Source organism: Anolis carolinensis, chromosome 4, assembly GCF_035594765.1.
Source record: "Anolis carolinensis isolate JA03-04 chromosome 4, rAnoCar3.1.pri, whole genome shotgun sequence".
Taxonomy (NCBI): Eukaryota; Metazoa; Chordata; class Lepidosauria; order Squamata; family Dactyloidae; genus Anolis; species Anolis carolinensis.
The window spans coordinates 93387574-93408845 of record NC_085844.1 but is presented as its reverse complement, the minus strand read 5'-3'; the positions used below and the strand labels follow the sequence as shown (position 1 = coordinate 93408845).

Genomic DNA, 21272 nt, shown 5'->3' with positions numbered 1-21272 from the left:
TATACTGCCATATATCCCAGAATCTGATCCCAGATTATCTGCTTTCAACTGGATTATATGAGTCAGTGTGGAAGGGGCCTCAGACAGCATCCTCTTTTTGGGGACCACATGTAAGATGTTCTGCTTTTCTAATTTTGTATGCATCCTAAAACTGTTACTGAAAAGAAAAGACGAGTATTGGTAGACTTTTAGACAGAGTACAAATAATTGAACCACTTGTTGCCATTTTTCTCTGTTTCGCATCCTCTGTTGATTATGGATCCCATTGCTGCTAGTGCTGCTTAACTGGATGGCAAGGGCTTGATAGAAGCAAAGAATAAGCCATAGGCACTGAGCTAGACTTGCAAGCAATGGTTATAGATTAATTAATGTATTGTCATTCCAATATCCTTTATTTTCTAGTGCTCTGTTACATGTGGAAAGGGAATGCAGAGGAGAACCCTGAACTGTGCAGAAAAGTATGTGTCTGGGAAGTATAGAGAACTTGCTCCTCGAAAGTGTTCCCACCTACAAAAACCAAACGTAGAGCTGGAAAAAGCGTGCCTCTTAAATCCATGTCCCAGGCACCCTGCATATTCACAAGTAAATCAGGGCAGCTGGTTTTCATCTTCTTGGTCTCAGGTAAGGGACACTGCTTTGAAATGGTTTTATGTTTCCTGTCAGACTTCATCCATCACACTTCTTTCAAACAGTGACTCTCTTGCCCTGGCTTTATGCTTCTGGCTTGGTTCTTTAGTCACAGAATGTTCATGGAGAGAGCTGACTGGTAATATAGAGCCCAACAATATGAGTTATGAACTGGGATTTTTATAACCTCTTTTGTAACAGTAGAATTTCAGGTTATGCAGAGAAATTGATTAACAGTGGGGTCAAGTGAAACAAAAGAAAATATTCATTTGTATAATAATTAAATAACTTACTGAAATTTCAGCTGAGAGCTAAGAGTTTAAAAGGAGCAGACGCATTCATGATGGAAAGGTTTATCAAACAGCTATTAGCAGTAGTGACTAAACTTGAAACTTTATGTTCAGTGACAAGGTACTATGAGTAGAGGTTCTGCTCTACTCATGCTCCATAGAATCATAGAGTTGGAAGAGACCCCAAGGGCCACCCAATACAACCTCTTGTCATGTGTTGGAAAGTATATGATTGACTCCTTTTACAAACTGCCTGCAGAATTTCACAGATTCTTGATCTGATATAGACAGCTCTGTTTAAAATTCCTAACTCATTGTGGTATGAATCTATTATGTGACCCTAGCCAGTCCAAATCTTTTAGCTCTGTCCACCTCAGTTTATAGTAGATGATCACCTGGTGGCCTTCCTGTCTGCCCTTGCTATATAGGCAATGCCTAAGAATCATGAAAACAGAATTTGTAAAACACATTTTTGAACTATCAGGAATTTCCGGCCACTGTGATCTCTGAAAATGTTGGCTGAGAGCTTCAGGGAATATAGTATAAAAACAAGTAGCTTTCCCTATCTTTGCATAGGAATTCCAATCCAAGTACATTTGACAGTATAAAAGGAAATATGGAAATCTATATTGCATGGTAACTTTAAGGATTGGCAAAATTATGCATAAGGACTTTGACTACTAGTCACAACTACAGTCAGTGAGTGCATACATTTGGCTATGGTTGATTCTGATTGGGACTAGAATTTTGATTTAAATTACTAACAAATACTAAACTTTATGTATAAAAGCCCCATTTAAGGATGGTATCAACAAGTACATCCATTGTATTAATCGTTTACATAAGGTTAATCAAAAGCTAATAAATCAGGAGCTAATGAAAGAGAAGGTATTGTTGACTTCACAAAGTACTTTTGATTAATCTTTACTTATTAAGATGCGTAATGAATTTAATGATGTTTCCACAAGATCACTTTGAAGGGAGAAGACTATTAGATTAAATTAATATGGATCAGTCCATGTTCTGCAAACAACTGTTACACATCATTCTGTTACTGACAGTTATCTCTGGGAGACTCTATGTGTTCATGAGCTAGTAGCCAACAAGTTCCTAGTACTTAGCAGAGTTTTAGATTACATGTTAACATGTTGTTAGTGATCGGTTGCATGGAAGCATTTTCACACTGTCAGCCATGCTACTTGAGAGGATTTTAAAGATACAATGGCTTGCTGCCCACAAAAAATATATTCTTGGAATGGCTGCACGATTGGATCATCTGATTGTGAGCTGGTTGCTTAAATATATTATATTGCATTGGAATAATTCTTCTGAAGCTAAAACTCTTGAATGAGAGAATATGACAGTATAAAAAAGAGAGATAGAATGAATGTGTATGTGAGTATATCATGGATATATGGATGTATATCATGGGTCATTGCCAGTATCCAAGAGGACATCCCCCAAACTAAACCCAGTCTAGGGAATATAATCTATCAGATAAACAGAGAGATGCAAATACCCAGTAAAAAAACACACACACCTGAGATGTCTCTATGGCTATCAGCAGGGATGGTCAATAGGAAGGGAAACTCTGTGAATGGCTGAAGAATTATTTTAACCCTCTCAGCAAAATAAGCCTAGAAGATCTGCCTCTGTCTACTCCTCACCCTCTCCACCCTCCTTCAGCCAATAGATCTTCCAGATTTCAATGCACACTTGGTTTTCAGTAACTCTTAACTCCATAGAGCAAATCTAGCATGCTGTAATTGCCATATTTTTTCAATCTTTCCAAATAAGCACACATCTAAATGGCTCTGCTTTTGTATCATTGATTTCAAGTGCTGGCTGCATTTCCCTCTCATGTTTTTTCCCCCCAAATCTGATACCTAATCTATTCAATGCAGACAAAGGGTGTGTCTGCACTGCAGAATTAACAGTTACACAGCATTAGAACCAAGGCAGTTAAAGTGACATCAGGCTGGATCAATTCTACATTACAGATGTGCCCAAAGTGCTATTAAGGATTTCAGGGCCCATGTGCAATTATATAAAACAATTTTCTCTCTGTATGCGAGATCTGGACCATAACGAAGGCTGAGCGAAGGAAGATAGATGCTTTTGAACTGTGGTGTTGGAGGAAGATCCTGAGAGTGCCTTGGACCGCAAGAAGATCTAACCAGTCCATACTCCAGGAAATAATGCCCAGCTGCTCATTGGAGGGAAGGATATTAGAGGCAAAGATGGAGTACTTTGGCCACATAATGAGAAGACAGGAAAGCTTGGGGAAGATATTGATGCTGGGAAAAATGGAAGGAAAAAAGAAGAGGGGCCGACCAAGGGCAAGATGGATGATGGTATCCTTGAAGTGACTGGCTTGACCTTGAAGGAACTGGGGGCAGCAACAGCCAACAGGAAGCTCTGGCGTAGGCTGGTTCATGAGGTCACGAAGAGTCGGAAGCGACTGAATGAATAAACAACAATTTCCCTGTGATGTGAAGCCATAGGAGGCTGTAAACCTGGCTGTAAATACTTGCTTTGGTGGGATCACTGCTGAAAACAACTTTCTTTTTAGTGGGTCTCTTGACCACAAGATAGGGCATAAATAGTTAACTGAGTATTTGACATGATTCAAAAAGAGTAAGCAGTTGCCTACACAGATCCCTCTGTTACAGAGGCATAACTGAAACTAGCAAGAACTGTAATCTTGCCATTAACTCCTTCACTTACATAGTCATACCTTTAGAAGATTACCTTCTATAAATGGTGTCCTTAAGATTAATTGCTTAAGTCTTCTTTGCTCTCCAGTGCTCAGCAACCTGTGGAGGTGGCATGCAGGTGCGGTCTGTTCAGTGCCTTGCAAATGGGAGGTCAGCCACTGGATGTCTTTTGCATCAGAAGCCTGTTGCCACACAAGCTTGTAACACCAACTTTTGTGCCCCTCCTGAAAAACAAGGTATTTTTTTCTTTGCAGATTTCTTCCTTTGCTTTGCAAGTTTTGACCCCAGATAATACTAGCTAACGGTGCTCAACTTGGACAATACCCATTTTGATTTTTAAATGTCAACCCAGCCAAGTCACACATAGACACATCTTTATTTTGCTCACATTTGCTCAAGCTCATATTGTGCTAAACATATAGCAGAAAGTACTTTTTTTTTCTGCTGAGCAGCAAAAAAAATCCTGCTTGGCCTTTGAATGGTCTCTCTCCCTAAGTAACATGGCTTCTTCTCTGCTGCTCAACATTGATAGGCAACCCCTGGAATTGATGTCTGGTAAGGTATGGTGCCCATCCTTGAAAATCAGCCTGTCTTCCTGGGGAGAAAGCTTTGAAAAGCCTGAGTAGTAGACAGATGATGGGTTCATGGGTTCCCCCACCCCCACCCCAAACAGGCCCGGTTCTTCATTGAGGCCCATGAAGCCACCGCTTCAGACGCAGCCCTTCCTGGGCACACTCGAAGCGGTGGTGACAGCGGCGGTGGCAGTGGCGGCAATGGCAATCATTGGGTCACTCGCCGCGGAACAAGGAAATATTTTGTATTCTCACGATCTCACGAAATATCATGAAATCATGCGAGAATACCAAGTACTTCCTTGTTCCGCGGCGAGCGACCCAATGGTCACCGCTGCTGCCGCCGCCGGTAAGTTTGAGGTGGGGGTGTAATTTCAGGGGGCGCGCACGGCCCTAGGTTTGCTTACATACTGAGAAAACCCAGGGCCGCTCCTGACCCCAACACTCCTGCAGTCATCCTTGTGAGGTAGACTGGCTGTCCAATTTTGAACTGCCAGCTGTGAAGAACATCTTTCAAAACATTGAAGGACCTTTCAGAAATCATCCTGTCAGTGAGGCTTTACAGGCAGTGAAAAACTAGGACCATGCACAGAACATGATGTTTGATTGTAGCATTTAGAGAGAGGAAGTGAGTGAGATGTGATCAAATCCTCCATAGTTTGCAGTACAAAAGGAGATGATATACATCCTGGATTTACATGTACATACCTGATGTGTGTACAAGTAAACCAAAACAAACTGTCATGTGAAATTCAAAATGTCAAAAAAATATTATCAGTTCTGGCTTCCTTAAGGTTTTCTGGAGCAGCATGACTTAGAATGCAGAGAAGGTGTACATTTAAATGCAGAGAAGTACATATGCAAACCAGAATCCCCACTAATTTTGTGCCCAACATTCCTGTACCACCAATGGAGACACGCCATCTTTGTGTGTCCAATGATGATTTAATAGTTTACCTTGTCATGCCCTCCTCCATGACTCTTATTTTTAAAGTCCATATGAACCATTTTAAAATAAATGGCAAGAAAAAAGAGGGAAGGAATGGTTAACCCAGTGGTTCTCAACCTGTGGGTCCCCAGGTGTTTTGGCCTACAACTCCCAGAAATCCCAGCCAGTTTACCAGCTGTTAGGATTTCTGGGAGTTGATGGGCAAAACATCTGGAGGATCGCTGGATTAAGTGATTTGCTGGTTCCAAGCCTATGAGCACTGTAATGAATAACTTCTATGGTGAACAGGTGAGAAGACAGCATATTTAACTAACACAAAGGACTTTATCACTTTAAGAAATACTCTGTTTCTGAGATTGTTTGAAAATGACTTTGAATCATTTCATCCCATCAATATTCTACCTGAATCAGTCAGCAAAACTTTGCAGAAATTGATTATTTACTGACAGAATTCTATTTTTAAAAAATTCTGAAGCACTGTTTTTATGTGTGATAGGAAGATCTGTATGTAACCCATCAGCAACAATGCTTTTTAAAGGGTTATAGAGTTTAGTAGGGGGTGTTTTGAATGAATTGGGAGGAGCCAGCCTCCTGTGGTGTCATGAGTCAAAGCACAGTTTTTTTCAAATCATAAGAATTGTAATAATCCGGTGTGACGAGAATATGCATCCAGTCCTTTAAAAATATGGGATGCATACTGATATAAACGGATTATATCCCAATGTAATAAAGTCCAAAGTTTGTACGCTCACCAAGAAAATGATTTACATGTTTTTTCAAACAATGATAGTAGTGGAATAGTACCTGAACTGTTTTGTTTTGTTTTCTTTTTTTTACCAGATGCCTTCTGTAAGGATTACTTTAATTGGTGTCACTTGGTCCCCCAGCATGGTGTTTGCAATCACAGTTTCTATGGAAAACAGTGCTGCAGGTCTTGCATCAATTCAAATTTGTGAGAACTTGTCTAAAATATGAAGAGTGCAAAATGACTGTGACTCCTAACTTGGGGCTGTGCCCAGTGAACACAGGGGTCAAGAATGACTGCAGTTTCCTCTGAAACTTAATTCTTCATTAATCAGTGATCTCAGAAACAAAAGTGTAGTCAGAAACTACTCAGATAATTGTGGTGCCTCAAATGTCCTTTTCAGTATTCTGATGTGACCCACTCAGCTGTTTCCAGGTGGGAATCCTATCCTTCAGTTGTGTGGACAGAAATGACTCTCAAGGAACAAGGAGCACATTCTCCCCCTAAACTATTGCAAGGGGAAGCTGATCCTTAGAGATGCTGTTGAAGAGCTGCCTAGAAAAGAAATATCTGAAAAACATAGCAAAGATATTAATTGAGCATGAGAGTGGACTTTGTTTCTTTTTTACCTCAGTTTCCATTGTTAAATAACCATTCTGGGCATCTTCTACTGGGATGTTCTCTGGTGTGAACCACCTTGAAATCTCTGGGAACACTGCAAGAGGACTAATGCATGGGAGCATTTTCATGGTGCACGGGCACAAGAAATCCACCATGGATTGTGCCCAAAATATTTATTACATTTTTCTGATGTTCTGGTTCAGCTCCCAGTCATTGCGTAGAACCACATGCAGGAGATGAAAGCCTTTGATGGCCTATTGCTGCTCTCCTGCAGCCACATACCAGTGTCAGAATCTGTGAATGCCCTATGGAAATGAATACTGTAATTGATTATAGCAATTGAAATATACTTGAGGCACTTTTGCCAATAAATAAATCTGAACTGCTTTAGTTAGCTCCGTAGCTTATAACAAATATTGGGGAGGAAGGGAGACAAAAACCTCAGGGTGCCCTTTCTCTTTGTCAGCCTTTGGGACATAATAAGATCTTTTATATTTGTTGTTTTCATGTGAGTGATCTTATTTAAACAGCCTTGTTTTATGCTTTACTGCTAAGTATAAAAGGTGTCCTGCCATCAGTGTTACTCAAGTGGCTGATTATACCAAAACTATGTTGTTTGCATTTAAACCTAAGGTACTACCATGTTAGATTCCAGCACTATAGCAGCATAATACACTTATGAAATCTTTCTCTTTCCAGGGTTTTTTTCATTGTAGTAGAGCAGAAAACTTCAGAGCAGCCCAGATTTTTTTTCTGGAATCCTATCCCAATTAGATTAAAATCATTGAATCATTTTTGAATGATGAATCAACCTGTTAAGTAAAAATCCTATGACTAATAATAGAATTTTGGCCATTAGAGGCTATGTATGTCCTGCAATTCTACAAAAGTTTAGAAATACATATATATAGCATTGAGCGTGAAATGCTGATTCCACACTGCTAGAACAATGGGAATTGCCATTTCAGGAATCAGCTCTCATCCAACAAACGATGTCTGTAAAATATCTTGAAATACACGAGCAATAGGTCTGTGTTTAAGATAGGACTTTGATTCTATTCATTGTCCTTGCACCACACAATTAGCAAAAACAATTCATTTTGAAAAATAGGAGAAAATATGTAAATGTGTATTTTTTGCAAAAATTATATGGGTCATAACATTTTCTTATGCAGACTTGCCCATTTTGTTTGCTCTGAATAAGAATCACTGACAAAAATGTGTTCTGCAGTTAACAGCATTTGGTGCTTAAGATTTTTTGGTGCTGTCAATCCAAATGGGAATCTCCACTATTTATATTATCTGAAATCTAATAAATTTTTATTTGTTTCTGTAATATGTCATTTGTTTGTTTAATCCTTTTTAAAGGTAACTTGTATCTTGTAATATTGTTTCTGATGTGAATACTGGATTTTTTAAATTCCTAGATGGGAAAATGAGAGTGATTGTGCCCTCCTGGGGCATTACCGGCATGTTCACCTCTCCTTGGGATGACCCTCAATTTATACATGAATCATATCAAAGTCCATAATTTTGAGTTCAAGACCTGCCCTCGACTTATACATGAAGTTAACTTATACACAAGTATATACAGTATATGAAATATCAATGTTTTAAGAAATTACCAAAGGGGTAGTGATTAATGTAGAAATGAAGTGTTCCAAATTGAGAAGAGAGAAGTTTTGGCTAGAGTTCAGCCAGCAGAATGATTGAGGTGAATACAATCTTTCAGAAGAAACCATTTCCGCTTTTTCAAAGTCTTCTGTGTTATTTAACAGATAATTCTTTCAACACCATGAAACTCCTGTCTGCTGATCTGCAAGCCAAGTTCATAAAAAAAATTCACTCCCCTAATGGGATTTCAGATGAGTTCAAAAAGAACATTACCTCTTGGAAATCTTTGGGAAAGTATTTCAGTATAGCAACTGTTGCAGCAACACGAGTGGCTTGGAGAACATGTGTCAGATCCAAACTGACCTCAAAGATTCACCCTTATTCTCACTAGTTCAAGACCTTTATTGAAGGCATGAGCTTTCATGATTCTGAATTTGTTCCTACGTAAACCTCTGACTCATCCACTCCAAGTATCAGGGCTTGGCAGTGTTAACCTTTTCTCCAGCTGAGGAATGTTGCTGTTCTCATCATTTTTGGTCACTTTTCTGGTTATTAATTTTGGCATTGCATAAAACTCTGCTGATGGCTAGGTCTGGTGGGGTGGAAAGCATTGTCTGTATGGAACATGTATCTACATTTCTCTCCATACACAAAAAATAAAAGGTGATCCATTCCCATTAATCTAAAGTCCTTGAAGAATCAAAATATTTTGCTGTAGTCAGGATGTGTGTAGAAAGTCGTCTACAGAGGGAAATTTTAGTAGGCTATGAAGCTTGTTACACCATATAGGCTGGATCTACGCTGCCATATAATCCAGTTTCTAAATTCAGATTATCCACTTTGAATAGGATTATATGACTATACACTGCTAGACAATCCAGTTCAAAGACAATAATCATGATTCAGAAACCGGTTCATATGACAGTGTAGATAGGGCCATAAAAGGTAAAGGTAAAGGTTTCCCCTGACGTTAAGTCCAGTCATGTCTGACTCTGGGGGTTGGTGCTCATCTCAATTTCTAAGCCGAAGAGCCGGCATTGTCTGTAGACACCTCCAAGGTCATGTGGCCGGCATGACTGCATGGAGCGCCGTTACCTTCCTGCCGGAGCAGTACCTATTGATCTACTCACATTGGCATGTTTTAGAACTGCTAGTTTGGCAGAAGCTGGAGCTAACAGCGGGCGCTCATTTCAGCTACCGGGATTTGAACCTGGCACCTTTCGGAGAAGACTTCATAAATTACAAGATTAACTTGGGGAAAAAATAAGACTAAACTTTGATTTAATACGTACCACCCCTCCTATATTGCAGATGAAGACTATGCCAGCTGATGAAATTTTAAATTTAAGCATCAAAACATTTCTTATTGGCTGTCTTTGATATTCCTTTTTTTTCTTTTTGTTTTTGGTGCGATTTTGGATTGTTTGGGGCATTGACATTGGTACTGATTAGAAAGAAATTCAATTGGACTAGAATTATAATTAACTTTATAGATAGATAGATAGATAGATAGATAGATATAAAGATATATATATATATATATATATATATATATATATATATATATATCTTCTTTCCTTTTTTAAAAAAGGGGGAACCCCCAAGTATTGACTGATAATAAGAGTCCAGTATGAATTACTGATTTGAGAATGTTGAGAGAGCACTGATTAGTGGAATGAACTTTTCTTACAATTGATTACTTTATTCTCTTTTGAAACAAAGTGAATGAATTAAGGAATACTTTAATAAAGGTTGAAATTCTATAGAGTATAAATAGTTTATTAATTTGTACAGGAACTGATATTTTCTAAGAAAACTAATTGTGGAATACAAATCTAAGATATATAATACAAAGAAGAAACTATAACATGGCTGCATCAAAACTGAAACAGGAGGAAAAGAAAATTAATGTAAGAAGGCCCTTTCTGTCTGAAGAATGTACACTGAGAGATATTATGAGAGAAATACAAAAGATCTCTAAAAAGCAAGATACTTATGAGAAGAAAGCAGAAGAACAAAGATCAAGAATGAGGAAAGAAATTACTGAAGAATTATGCACAATGAAGAAAGAAATCACGACAGAATTAGCAACTGAATTAGGAGAAGTGAAAAAGGAAATAGACTCAATTAAATCAGAATTTAAAGAAATTAAGAAAGAGACAGAAAAATCAGGAAAGTCCCAAGAGAAACACTCTTGAAACAAAACATAGCAAATTAGAACTAAAACAAGAACTGATGGAACAACAAGAACTAGAATACCATTGAACCTCATAATTGTTTTTCAAAAGTTGGGCATTTTTTGCTGTTAGGGTAATTCCCAAATATTTTATTTTACTAGTCACTTATATTCCTGTTTTCTCTTTTATTTCCACTTGTCTCTTTTTTGTTATATTTTTTGGCAGAATCATTGTTTTATTTTTATTTATTTTCAAACCGACTTTCCCAAATTCTTCTATTTTTATTAACCATTTTTGTGTTGTATCTAATTTATTTTCTACTATACATATTAAATCATCTGCAAATGCTCGGACCTTGTAAGTTTCTTTCCTTATTTGGACACTGATTAATTCTTTATCTTCTCTTATATTCTTTAAAAGTACTCTATAAAAGGGACATTATAAATAATAATGGAGATAGTGGACATCCTTGTCTTATTCCTTTACTCATTCAAAAATTTTCCATGACCAAGCTGGATCTTTGCTTCTTGTAGTTCATATATCCCATATGTAATTCTAGGACCAGTGAGAGAAAAAAGACCCAATTCACATTGTCAAATGCCTTTTCCACATCCAATGCTATCAATGCGCATTCCTTCTGATTATGTCATTCATAATATTCAGTTACATTTATTATTGTCCTAACATTGTCCTTAATATGGCATCGTGGTAAGAACCCTGCTTGTTCTTCCTGGATCCAATCTACAAGGAAAGTCTTCAGTCTATCTGCTAAAATGTTTGTAAAGATCTTATAGCCTATATTTTGAAGTGATATTGGTCTATAATTCTTTACATCACTTGGGTCTGAGCCCTCTTTGTGTATCATTGTAATATTTTCTATTTTCCAGGATTCTGGAATCTTTTGTTCCATCATTGCTTGATTCTCATAGACAATAATTTCTTGTAAATCTCAGAGACATCTCAGTTTTGATGTGACATCATTGTCTTACATCTCTTAGTAAAAATATCTTGGGAGTTCATACTGCAGTAATACTTGTTGTGGCTTATATCTCAGTGGTATTTTTCCTAAAACATACACACAGTATTGCAGCAATAATGAAGCCATCATAAGAACCACATAATTCAGTAGATCCATCTCATGTTCTGAGTCCTCCTAATCTGGTAAGGAAGCCATCATGTAATGGGGTGTTATCAGTATGCTGTTGACACCCAAATATATTTTTCCATGCATTCAAAAACAGATTCAGCTAAGGATAGTGTTTCTCTTCTGAATAAACTGCCTGAGGAGGCAATAGGCTGGATGAGGAAAAACAAATTGAAGCTGAATCCAAACAAAACAGAGGTGTTTGCCATCAAGGATCCTAATCCGGGGATGGAGGTGTGTCAACCAGTTCTGGATGAGTTTACACTCCCCCTGAAAGGTAAATGTTGGTCAGGAGTATTTCCAGCTTCAGCTGATATGCCAGTTACAGCCCTTCTTAGATTTGGAGGACCTAAAGGTGGTAATGCATGGGCTGGTAACCTCAAAGTTTAACTTCTGAAATGCATTTTACATTGGGCTACCTTTGTACCAAGTTCAGAAACCCCAGTTGGTGCAAAATACATCAGCCAGATTGGTTACAGCAGTGGTTCGCAACCTGCGGGTCCCCAAATGTTTTGCCCTACAGCTCCCAGAAATCCCAGCCAGTTTACCAGCTGTTAGGATTTCTGGGAGTTGACGGTCAAAACATCTGGGGACCCACATCGGCCGCTAAGAAAACTGCGGAATGGCCTCCCAGAAGAGCTCTAACAGCTAACTGAGCTATCAGAATGTAAAACGCATCTGAATACCTATCTCTTTTGGCAGGCCTGCCCAGCCAGTTTTAATCTTGAATTTAAAACTCACGTCTTGTGTACATTATATTTTAATCTTTGTTCTGTATATTTTAATATATGTATTTTGTAGAAATACATTTTAATATATGTACTTTATACAATGATTCTATGTTTTAACTATGCTGTAACCCACTTCAAGCCACGAGGAGAGGCAGGTAAGAAATAAAATTATTATCATCGTTGTAGTCGTCGTCATCATCATCGTCATCATCATCACGGGAATTCAAAGCCCCTTGTGGTGAAGAGACTAAATCTTTGAGAATGTTCCCGTAGCAAAATAAGTCCTGATATATGATCCTTCCTTAGGAAATGCCTGCCATAGGATTGCCAGTCTGTCTGCTTTAACTTTAAACCTACATAGCAGCTATTTCATGCTTGTGTTTAAATCAAACCACAAATGTTGTCTTGAAAGAGAGCCTAATGATTCCTCCAAGTTCCTTAAAACAGCCACAGGGATGGCTTGCCTTCCTAATATTGTTATATTTAGCAGGAGTACCCTCTCTGTCTGGTCTATAAAAATCTGAGATAGGTTCCATATTCAGGAGTGATATCAGTGAGGTCATAGCCGTCTTTCTGGCCAGTGCCTCCCAAGGTAGGTCTGGACTTAGGTGTGGTAGCAAGCTTAGCCCTACAGTCTCTGTTTCTTTTTTCTCTCCCAGACTGTTACATGAGACAAACCACACAGTTTCTGTTTGACTTGAGCTCACAAAAGATCTCCTTTCACCCTGGAAGACATTCAGACGGAGCTTGCTGCTGGTCATCTTTCCCACTACCAAGATTATATAGCATTACATACATATGGGCAGGCGGCACTGTCAGGGGGAATATTTGGAAAGCCAAGAGTCATGTGGTTCTCTCTGACTTTGAAGCATCCAACAGAGATGCTGACTCCAGTTGCAAATACATATCTGATCAGCATATATAATCAGAAGACTCTTTCCCTCCTGGGCATAGAAAACACTGTCATTGAAGATTTACCTCCATCATCTCCACTACATCTGCCAACCCACATCTGTAATGCACAATTTATACTGCTAGCATTTGAGTCGTAATCACAGTCAGACAAGAATTATGCCCTATCATTATCCCCTGCACTAAAAATAACAACAGTCTGTTGTTATTTTTAGCGCAAGAGTAAATATTAAATGTGAACATCACCCTTGAAACATTTGTCCCTTTGGATTCGAGCAATGGACAAGCGGAGTGTTCCCTGGTGGTTCTGCGAAACCTCTCAACGGCTTTATGTACAATGGTATCCTTTTGGATCGGGACTTTTGGGGCACTGCTCTCAAGTGGTTCCAGTTATTCCTGGAGAAATTGATACAGAAAGTGGTGGTGCAGGATGTTTGTTTAGGAATATGGCATCACTCTGGGATCAGTCCCATACCACATACTGAAATGTATTGGTTCAGTGTCACCAATAAACTGAAGTCATCCAACCCCATCCCTGTTTACCATTCATTTCCAATGAACTTTTTTCCTCCACTAAACCAGTGTTCACTATCTGTAATGTACTGGATAAAGCTGAACAGATTGATTCCTAGCCAGTTGGAAGGCAGACCAGAAAATGAGGAGTCAGCCTGTGCCGGATGGGGTTACATTACCCCGAAATCTCAAGTTTCGGCAATGGCCAAGAGTACATTTGCACAGTTGAACTAGAGCACCAGCTGTGCCCATTCCTTGAGAAGTCAGATCTGACTACAGTGACACATCCTATTTGGATTATTGTTAACACACTCTATGTGTGACTGCCTTTGGAAACTGTTTGGGAACTTCAGCAGGTTCAAATGCTGAGGCCAGACTGTTGACTGGTGCTGATTACAGGGATTATGTGACAAACACACAGTTCAAACTATTTCACTGGCTGCCAGTCAAGCTTTAAGATCTGCAGGGCAAGGTTTTCTCTTGGTTCAACTACCTTCACAAGGACAGTTAGTGATGACATAGGGCCCTTCCAGACAGGCCCTATATTCCACGATCTGATCCTAGGTTTTCTGCTTTAAACTGGATTACATGAGTCAGTAGTGCCAGATGATCTGAGATAAACAGAAAACCTGGGATCAGATCCTGAGATATAGAGCCTGTCTGAAAGGGCCCACAGTCTTCCTCATGGCTGCTCTCAAACTGTGGAAGTCTGGTTGGCCCCTCTCTATAGGTAAAGGTAAAGGTTTCCCCCTGATGTTAAGTCCAGTCATGTCTGACTCTGGGGGCTGGTGCTCATCTCCATTTCTAAGCCGAAGAGCCGGCGTTGTCCATAGACACTTCCAAGGTCGTGTGGCCGGCATGACTGCATGGAGCGCCGTTACCTTCCCGCCGGAGCGGTACCTATTAATCTACTTACATTGGCATGTTTTCGAACTGCTAGGTTGGCAGGAGCTGGAGCTGACAGCAGCCGCTCATGCCGCTCCCGGGGATTGAACCTGGGACCTTTCGGTCTCCAGCTCAGTGCTTTAATGCACTTCGCCACCGAGGATCCTATACTTTCTCTCAAATGAAAAACTTTGTATGCATGTCATTCTCTGAGATTTAATATATAGCAGTAGTATGTGTTAAGTGATATGCTCTATTTTTAAATTTGTTTTTATTAGTAATAATATCTTAATATTTTCCCTATGGCTTTTAATAATAGTGTTGCTTAATTCTTTTTTTAGCTTTGATAAAAGTTTAGTTCTAAATTTCTGTAAGCCACCTTGGAAATCATCCCAAAAGCAACTGAGCAATTCTACCAGCATAGCAATCCTGCAGAGCTATGTTTCTGACACAATCTATCACAGTCGTTCTCAACCTGGGGTCCCTAGATGTTTTGACCTACAACTCCCAGAAATCCCAGCCAGTTTACCAGCTGTTATAATTTCTGGGAGTTGAAAGCCAAAACATCTGGGGACCCACAGGTTGAGGACCACTGACTAACACAATATAGGACTACTTTTTTGCAAGAATAGAAACAATTATGCCAGTGTAATAATAGATGAGGGACAATAATTGTTGGAATTATCGCTGGGTACTTGTCAGTGGATGACTTGAACAATGTTCCTAAGTCCACACCTGTTTCTTTGTATCAAGAATAGCAATTGCTTTAGATCATTCCAGGTGGCAAAAGCTGATGCATGATGCAGAACAGGCATGCTACTATTTTCAATAGGAACAGGAATTGTTTTTGCAGCTCATCACAGTCGTATGGCTTAAACTCCAGATTTTGAACAATAATAAGCTGTCTTCTGTCTCACAAACAGGTTTGTTTAACCATTAAAATTGTTTCTAATCCCACATTTTTTTGTACTCAAAGTTATTCTTTACATTACCAATGGGGCCTTGTCAGTTGACAAAGACATGTTGTATGAAATTGTAGTGTTCATTTCAAAGAGTCTGGGGTCAAAGAAAGTCATGGAATTAATCAAACTGAGGGATTCTGTAAAAAGCCAGGACGAATAATGGGCTGGCATTAGAATCATTCCATAAGGACTTTCTTTATTACCAGCTTGATTTTTACTGTATGTCAGAATTCCCTTCTATTCTGTTGCATTAAGAAGTAGCTCCAAACTCTGAAAAAGTTCAAAATTAGTCAGGTGCTACTCATTTTGCTTCTCCAGGAAATGATCAGGTAAGAGGCTTGAAGTTATTTTAGCAGCTAAGCTGAATAGAGATCCAGAGTATATCTACAGCATGTTGTTATATCATTTTGATACTGCACTGCTATAGTTCCAGGGAGTGGACTAAAGCTCTCTAGCACATAATTATAAATCCCTCCCCAAACTAAAAATCCCAGGTTTTCATAGGATTAAGCTATAAATGATCTTTCATCTCCTTCCCAAATGAGAGTAATGGATAATTTTATGGCTTCCTTGCATGTGTGTCCATGTCTCAGGTATATGCATCAAATTTTTGTGCCAGTTGTGAAGATTATTATTAGAGAATAGAATCCATGAAACACAATGGAGTTCACTTCTGAGGCCGCTTCCACACAGCTGTATAAAATCTGCATTGAACAGAATTATATGGCAGTGTGGACTCAGATAACCCAGTTCAAAGCAGATATTGTGTATTAGCTGCCTTGATGTTCTGGGATATATGGCTGTCTGGAAGGGCCCTCAGATAGCCCAGTTCAAAGTAGATATTGTAGATTATCTGCCTTGATATTCTGGGTTATGTGGCTATATGGAAGGGCCCTAAGTAAGTGTGCGTAGGACTGTGATGTGAAAGATAAAGGTAGTTTTGGTCTTTCTTTTATGCTATTTAGGTTATTCTGTCTTTAGTCAAGTTTAGAAAAGGCTTCTGTTTCTTATATACTACCATTCTTTATTATTATTATAATTATTAATGATTACACCTTTTTTTAAAAAATCAATGGCATCAGGCATGCAGCTGGGGGGGGGGGGCTTGAGGAGCTTCAGCCCCCCCCCTCCCCGAAATTCTCAGGGTAGTCCGCGATAAGGCCTTACATTTATTATTTAAACTGTTATGTTTACTCATATCATGATCTGATCACCATGTTCAATATATCCCATATGCATGGGGGTATTGGGATAATGATACAAAAGATCCTCTCTCACTCAGACTCAGACCCCCCCCAAAAAACCCGGAATCAAAATCCTGACTATGTCTTCAGAAGTCTAAGGACTTCATCCCACCTTGGTTATGTATATAAAACACAGATAAGAAAGTACTAATAGAATATATATATATATATATATATATATATATATATATATATATATATATACATACATACACACACATATATATACACACACACACACACACACATACATACACACACACACACACACACACATACACACATACACACACACACACACACATACACATATATATATAGTTACCTGCCTGTTACAATAGCTGGAAGTAATACAATAGTTTCAACCTCTCCTGAGCAGGCTATCAAACTTTTAAATTATGTTCCAGATTATTTTAAGTGCCTCGCTCAGCTAGCAGCTTTCAGATAAATTTATATTTTGTGCCTCAAATTTTTGTTTGAAGAGAATTTTTTTTTTGAAGATCCACTGATGGACAATTGAATACAGTGAAGCTGGAAGTGGGAAGCATCTCTTCAAAATTATATTCAAGTTTTTGCTGCTTTATTTTTTTAGATGTTATTTAGCAAAGACATTGGATCCATGGTCTCAGACTGTGATACAGTTGTTGAAAAGAGTATTATTGACAATTGCCACAAAAAGCTCCCAAACATATGAGAACAGAAAGGTCTAAAAGGAATCCCAATAAATGTGGTCACAGCCACATCCTGTTCAGTCACATAACAGAAAGACGAAACCAGGCCATGATGAAACCACAGATAAACAGATGCTAAAATACTTACCTGGCCATTGCTTTGGTAACTTATATTTAATTAACGGTGTGTTTCTGATTTGCTTTGGAGGTCCCACGTGGAATTGGTCAGCACTCAGGTTTCAGATATGCAGGTGTCTCCTGATGCATCAGATCTCCCCCACTTCCACAAAAAGTAAACCCAATTAAAACAAGGATTCCTGAAGACTCCTCAAGGAAGGGCTTTGCTTACCTGGAGATGAAAAATGATGCACTTGACAAAATCCTGTCATATGAGCTCAAGATTCTCTGGCCTGTTTCCTCACACAGGCGTTCAACCGCAGTGGTCAGTTTTTGCAAAAATGACATCACAGAGGCAATGCAGTGAAGATATAAATACTTACAAACTGTTTTTCCTGGAATCCTAACAAAGGGAGCTAATTAAAACAAAACAAAATAACAAAATATTACATTAATGAATAGTAAAGACATTAGTAGAGAGGGGAAATACTGTCTGCCTTCCACATTTGATTATTTGTGGATTTGATTGAAAAGTTATCTCCAGCAATCTTTAGGTCCTGTAGTGCAACGTCTAGCAAAAGTTGGCCACATAGCCCTGAAGACCAAGGACCTCTTCACATGTGCCACCGAATCGCCATGGATCATGGTGACTTCAGTGGTGCCCATCCGGGGAGCATGAGAAACCCATAGCCCCATGCCCCGTATCACCCGATTCACCCACATCCCATCCCACAGGGGAAATATCCACTGCCCGGCTTCTCCCTGTTGTTCCAAGGCAACAGAGGAAGCCTATTGTGTTGTTGCTGTGGCAGAATGTGCTGGTTTTGTTTCTCCTTTATGATGGAACCCTGCCAGAAATTGCAGTGTGTCATGGGATGGGAGCTGGCAAGGTCCATCGTAAAGGAGAAGGCGAACCAGCACTTGCTGCCAATTTCACCCTTGTCTGATGAAGTCGCAAGAGATTCCTAGAAAGTTCACCTCTCCCCAGGAATCTCTAATTCCCAAGTTCTAATTCCCAGCTGAAGTTTACTATAATGTGCTGGAGGACTTACAGATTCCTAGAGAGATGTTTTCCAGGTAAAAAAACCTAGCAAACTTTTAATTCAAGTTTCTTTTCACTTTCACAGGGCTCCTGTGCCCCTAATCCCAATAAATGTGGAAGAGCGATTACACATCCCCCATTCTTCCAACTGGGGTATCAAGCCAGATAACTCCCCCTTTAGAAAATGTTTCAGTGAAACAGGAGATGAGGAAGTGCAGCCCTCTCACCTATGATCTGCTCTTCTATAAGAAGCAACAGGTCACACACACACACCCATGCCCCACATTGGCAGTGGCACAGCTAGGACATATGAAAGGATAAAAGTGCTTACTCCACTTTATCAGGTTTCTGTATAAATATCTGGAATTCAACATACAATTCTATATTTGGCAGAAAGTAAACATGCTCATATAATAGGCAGCTGTATGTTAGGACATTATCACATGGATGAGGTCTCACGGGGCAATTCACTACCACCCATGGCAAATCAGCAGAGCATTGGGGCAATCCTGGCACCTGGCAGCCCGACACACTCAGCTGATGTTTCGCATCCCACATAGGGAAGCATCACTACCACAGTTTGGCCCCATAGTTTTCAACGGAACACGGGAAGCCTCCTGTGTTCTGAGAGAAGCCTCCTGCACTGCTTTCAGGATACTTCACGGTTCTACACCAGAAGTCACCATATGTCATATGAGCCATCATGCCAATCTGGCATCCGGCAAGAAGGAATTGTCCTGAAAGCATCCTAGGATGCTTAATTTGCCTCATGTGATGAGGCTGTTAGGGTACTGTTTTAAAAAATAATTTATATACAAATATCAAATTATTGCCAACTTTCTTTTTGTCTTGGATCAAATAATGTTTTGCTTCTAGAAAAATATCCTCTTACAAGAATTCTGCAACACTCTTATTCAGCAGAATGTTGTGAATTGTAGCTCTCACCTCTTAACTCTAGAGTTTTGGCCCTGAAGAGAATAAACTTTGAGGCCAGAACTCAGATGTTATTCTTTGCCTAGCAATAAATGAAGCGTCTTGTAATTTATTTAGTTCAATCAAGGCCTTTTATTAGACAGTCAGACTCATAAATTCAGCCGTAGACATTCCTCTTCTCAGTGGGAGTAAAATACAGTGGGTTATTAAAAGCCAATCCATTACCTTTTCAAGAATTCTTAATAATCACTTATATGATATTGCTTCTACAAATACCATTAATCTTTTTTACACAGCATAGTGCACTATGAAGAAGAAAGAGAGCAGTGAGAGCATGAACACAAAGAAGTGTCTGATATTTTTTTCTTAAATGCTAATTGGCATACATTTTCATGATTTTGTAAGCCTGAAGGATCTGAAAACTGCAAGTCAAATAAGGCTGGCCACATCTTTTGTTAGGTAAACTATAGGTGATATATTACTGTGGGAACTCAATAGCCAATTGTTTTTTTAAAAAGAGAGAGAGAGAGAGAGAAGCATTCTGGTAGTGTGTCATGGAAGTACACACAGTTATGTACAACTCTGTGACATTTTTTAGAGTAGGAACAGTGATATAATCTACCAGAGTGTTAAAGATAATTAACTCATGCTCCTTGCTCTGAATGAATGGGGTAACAATGAAGCTTTCAGATTTTGCTATTGTTTGTGGTTAATATATAGGAAGTTAGAGAATGTGGAAATATTCAAGCAGTGCCTGCGTACATACTTCTTTCGTCCTTTGATGAGGTTTCTTCTTCATACTAACGTATTAAACAACAGTATTTTTTCACAAGATTATTTGCCTTTCTATGGAAGAATTAAATGCTGTAGGTGGAGGATTTGTTTTTCATACGCACTGTGCTTTATACATTTAATCTATAGAGTCAGAACTTGAGTTAGTGGAGGTTTACCAGAACATAGCTATGCATAGAATTGTACTTACTTACTAGTGATATGCTGCATGTAATGGATCTTGCCTACCTTGCAAGGTTGATGAGTCCCACCTTGCAGAACTGGTGTTTTGTAGGCATTTTGTAGGCAGGGCTGATGAGCGGCCATTTTGTAGGCCTTACTTGCAACAGCTCAACAGAGCAAGGGGGAGGAGCAGTCAAGCATCAATTACCATATGTGCAATATGATTGGCTGAATGCAAATGAGAAGTTGCTTAGCAACTGGAGATGGGCAGAGCCAAAGTGACAGTTAGAGCCAGGAATTCTTTTTCAGTTAGCAGTTAGGGCTTTGAAATCCTGTCAGTGAGCAGTTAGAGTTGAAAATCAGTCAGTTAGGAGTTAGTCTTTGGATATCAGTCAGTTGGGAACTGTGTTTTAAAAAAGGAAGCCTCTTTGAGGAAATATAGTTAGAGCCTTTAAGAAGGGAAAGGCTAAGAACTATATTGAGAAGTTGCTGTTTAAATCCCAGGAGAAGTGGGTTTAAAAGTAAATTGTCCTGTTGTGTTTCCTTGTTGAAGGGACATATTTACACAGAAACCAAGTTATATGAACATCCTTTGAAGCAGAAAAGTATAAGGCTTTAATGAAACCACTAAGCATCTGTACTATTCAATGTTAATGAAACCATCATACATATTAACTGTTCGAACTACAAATAAACAACCATTTCTTGTTTCTCATATAAAGTGTCAGGTGTCTCTCTCTCAGTATCCTAATATAGAAGAGGCTCCTGAATAAAGCATTGGTGGCAACATTTGATAGAAGCAGCAAGTTGGAATCCTCTACATATTGTGGCAGCAGAAAATAGAAACCTGCA

At 39.0% G+C, this 21272-nt stretch overlaps 1 protein-coding gene and 1 long non-coding RNA gene across 4 annotated transcripts in view; both read left to right on the top strand.

Annotated features, from left to right (window-relative positions):
* Positions 1-7857, top strand: part of adamts16 (ADAM metallopeptidase with thrombospondin type 1 motif 16) — a 126091-nt gene extending 118234 nt beyond the window's left edge. For all 3 annotated transcript variants that reach the window (XM_008115056.3, XM_062980805.1, XM_062980806.1), the window contains 3 exons: positions 403-621; positions 3723-3870; positions 5996-7857. In XM_008115056.3, the coding sequence (XP_008113263.2) occupies positions 403-621; positions 3723-3870; positions 5996-6111 (483 nt within the window). In that variant the 3' untranslated portion in view covers positions 6112-7857. The remainder of the gene's footprint in view (positions 1-402; positions 622-3722; positions 3871-5995) is intronic.
* LOC134299017 (uncharacterized) overlaps positions 1-21272 on the top strand; it is a 252780-nt gene that overhangs the window by 129686 nt on the left and 101822 nt on the right. The window lies entirely within an intron of this gene.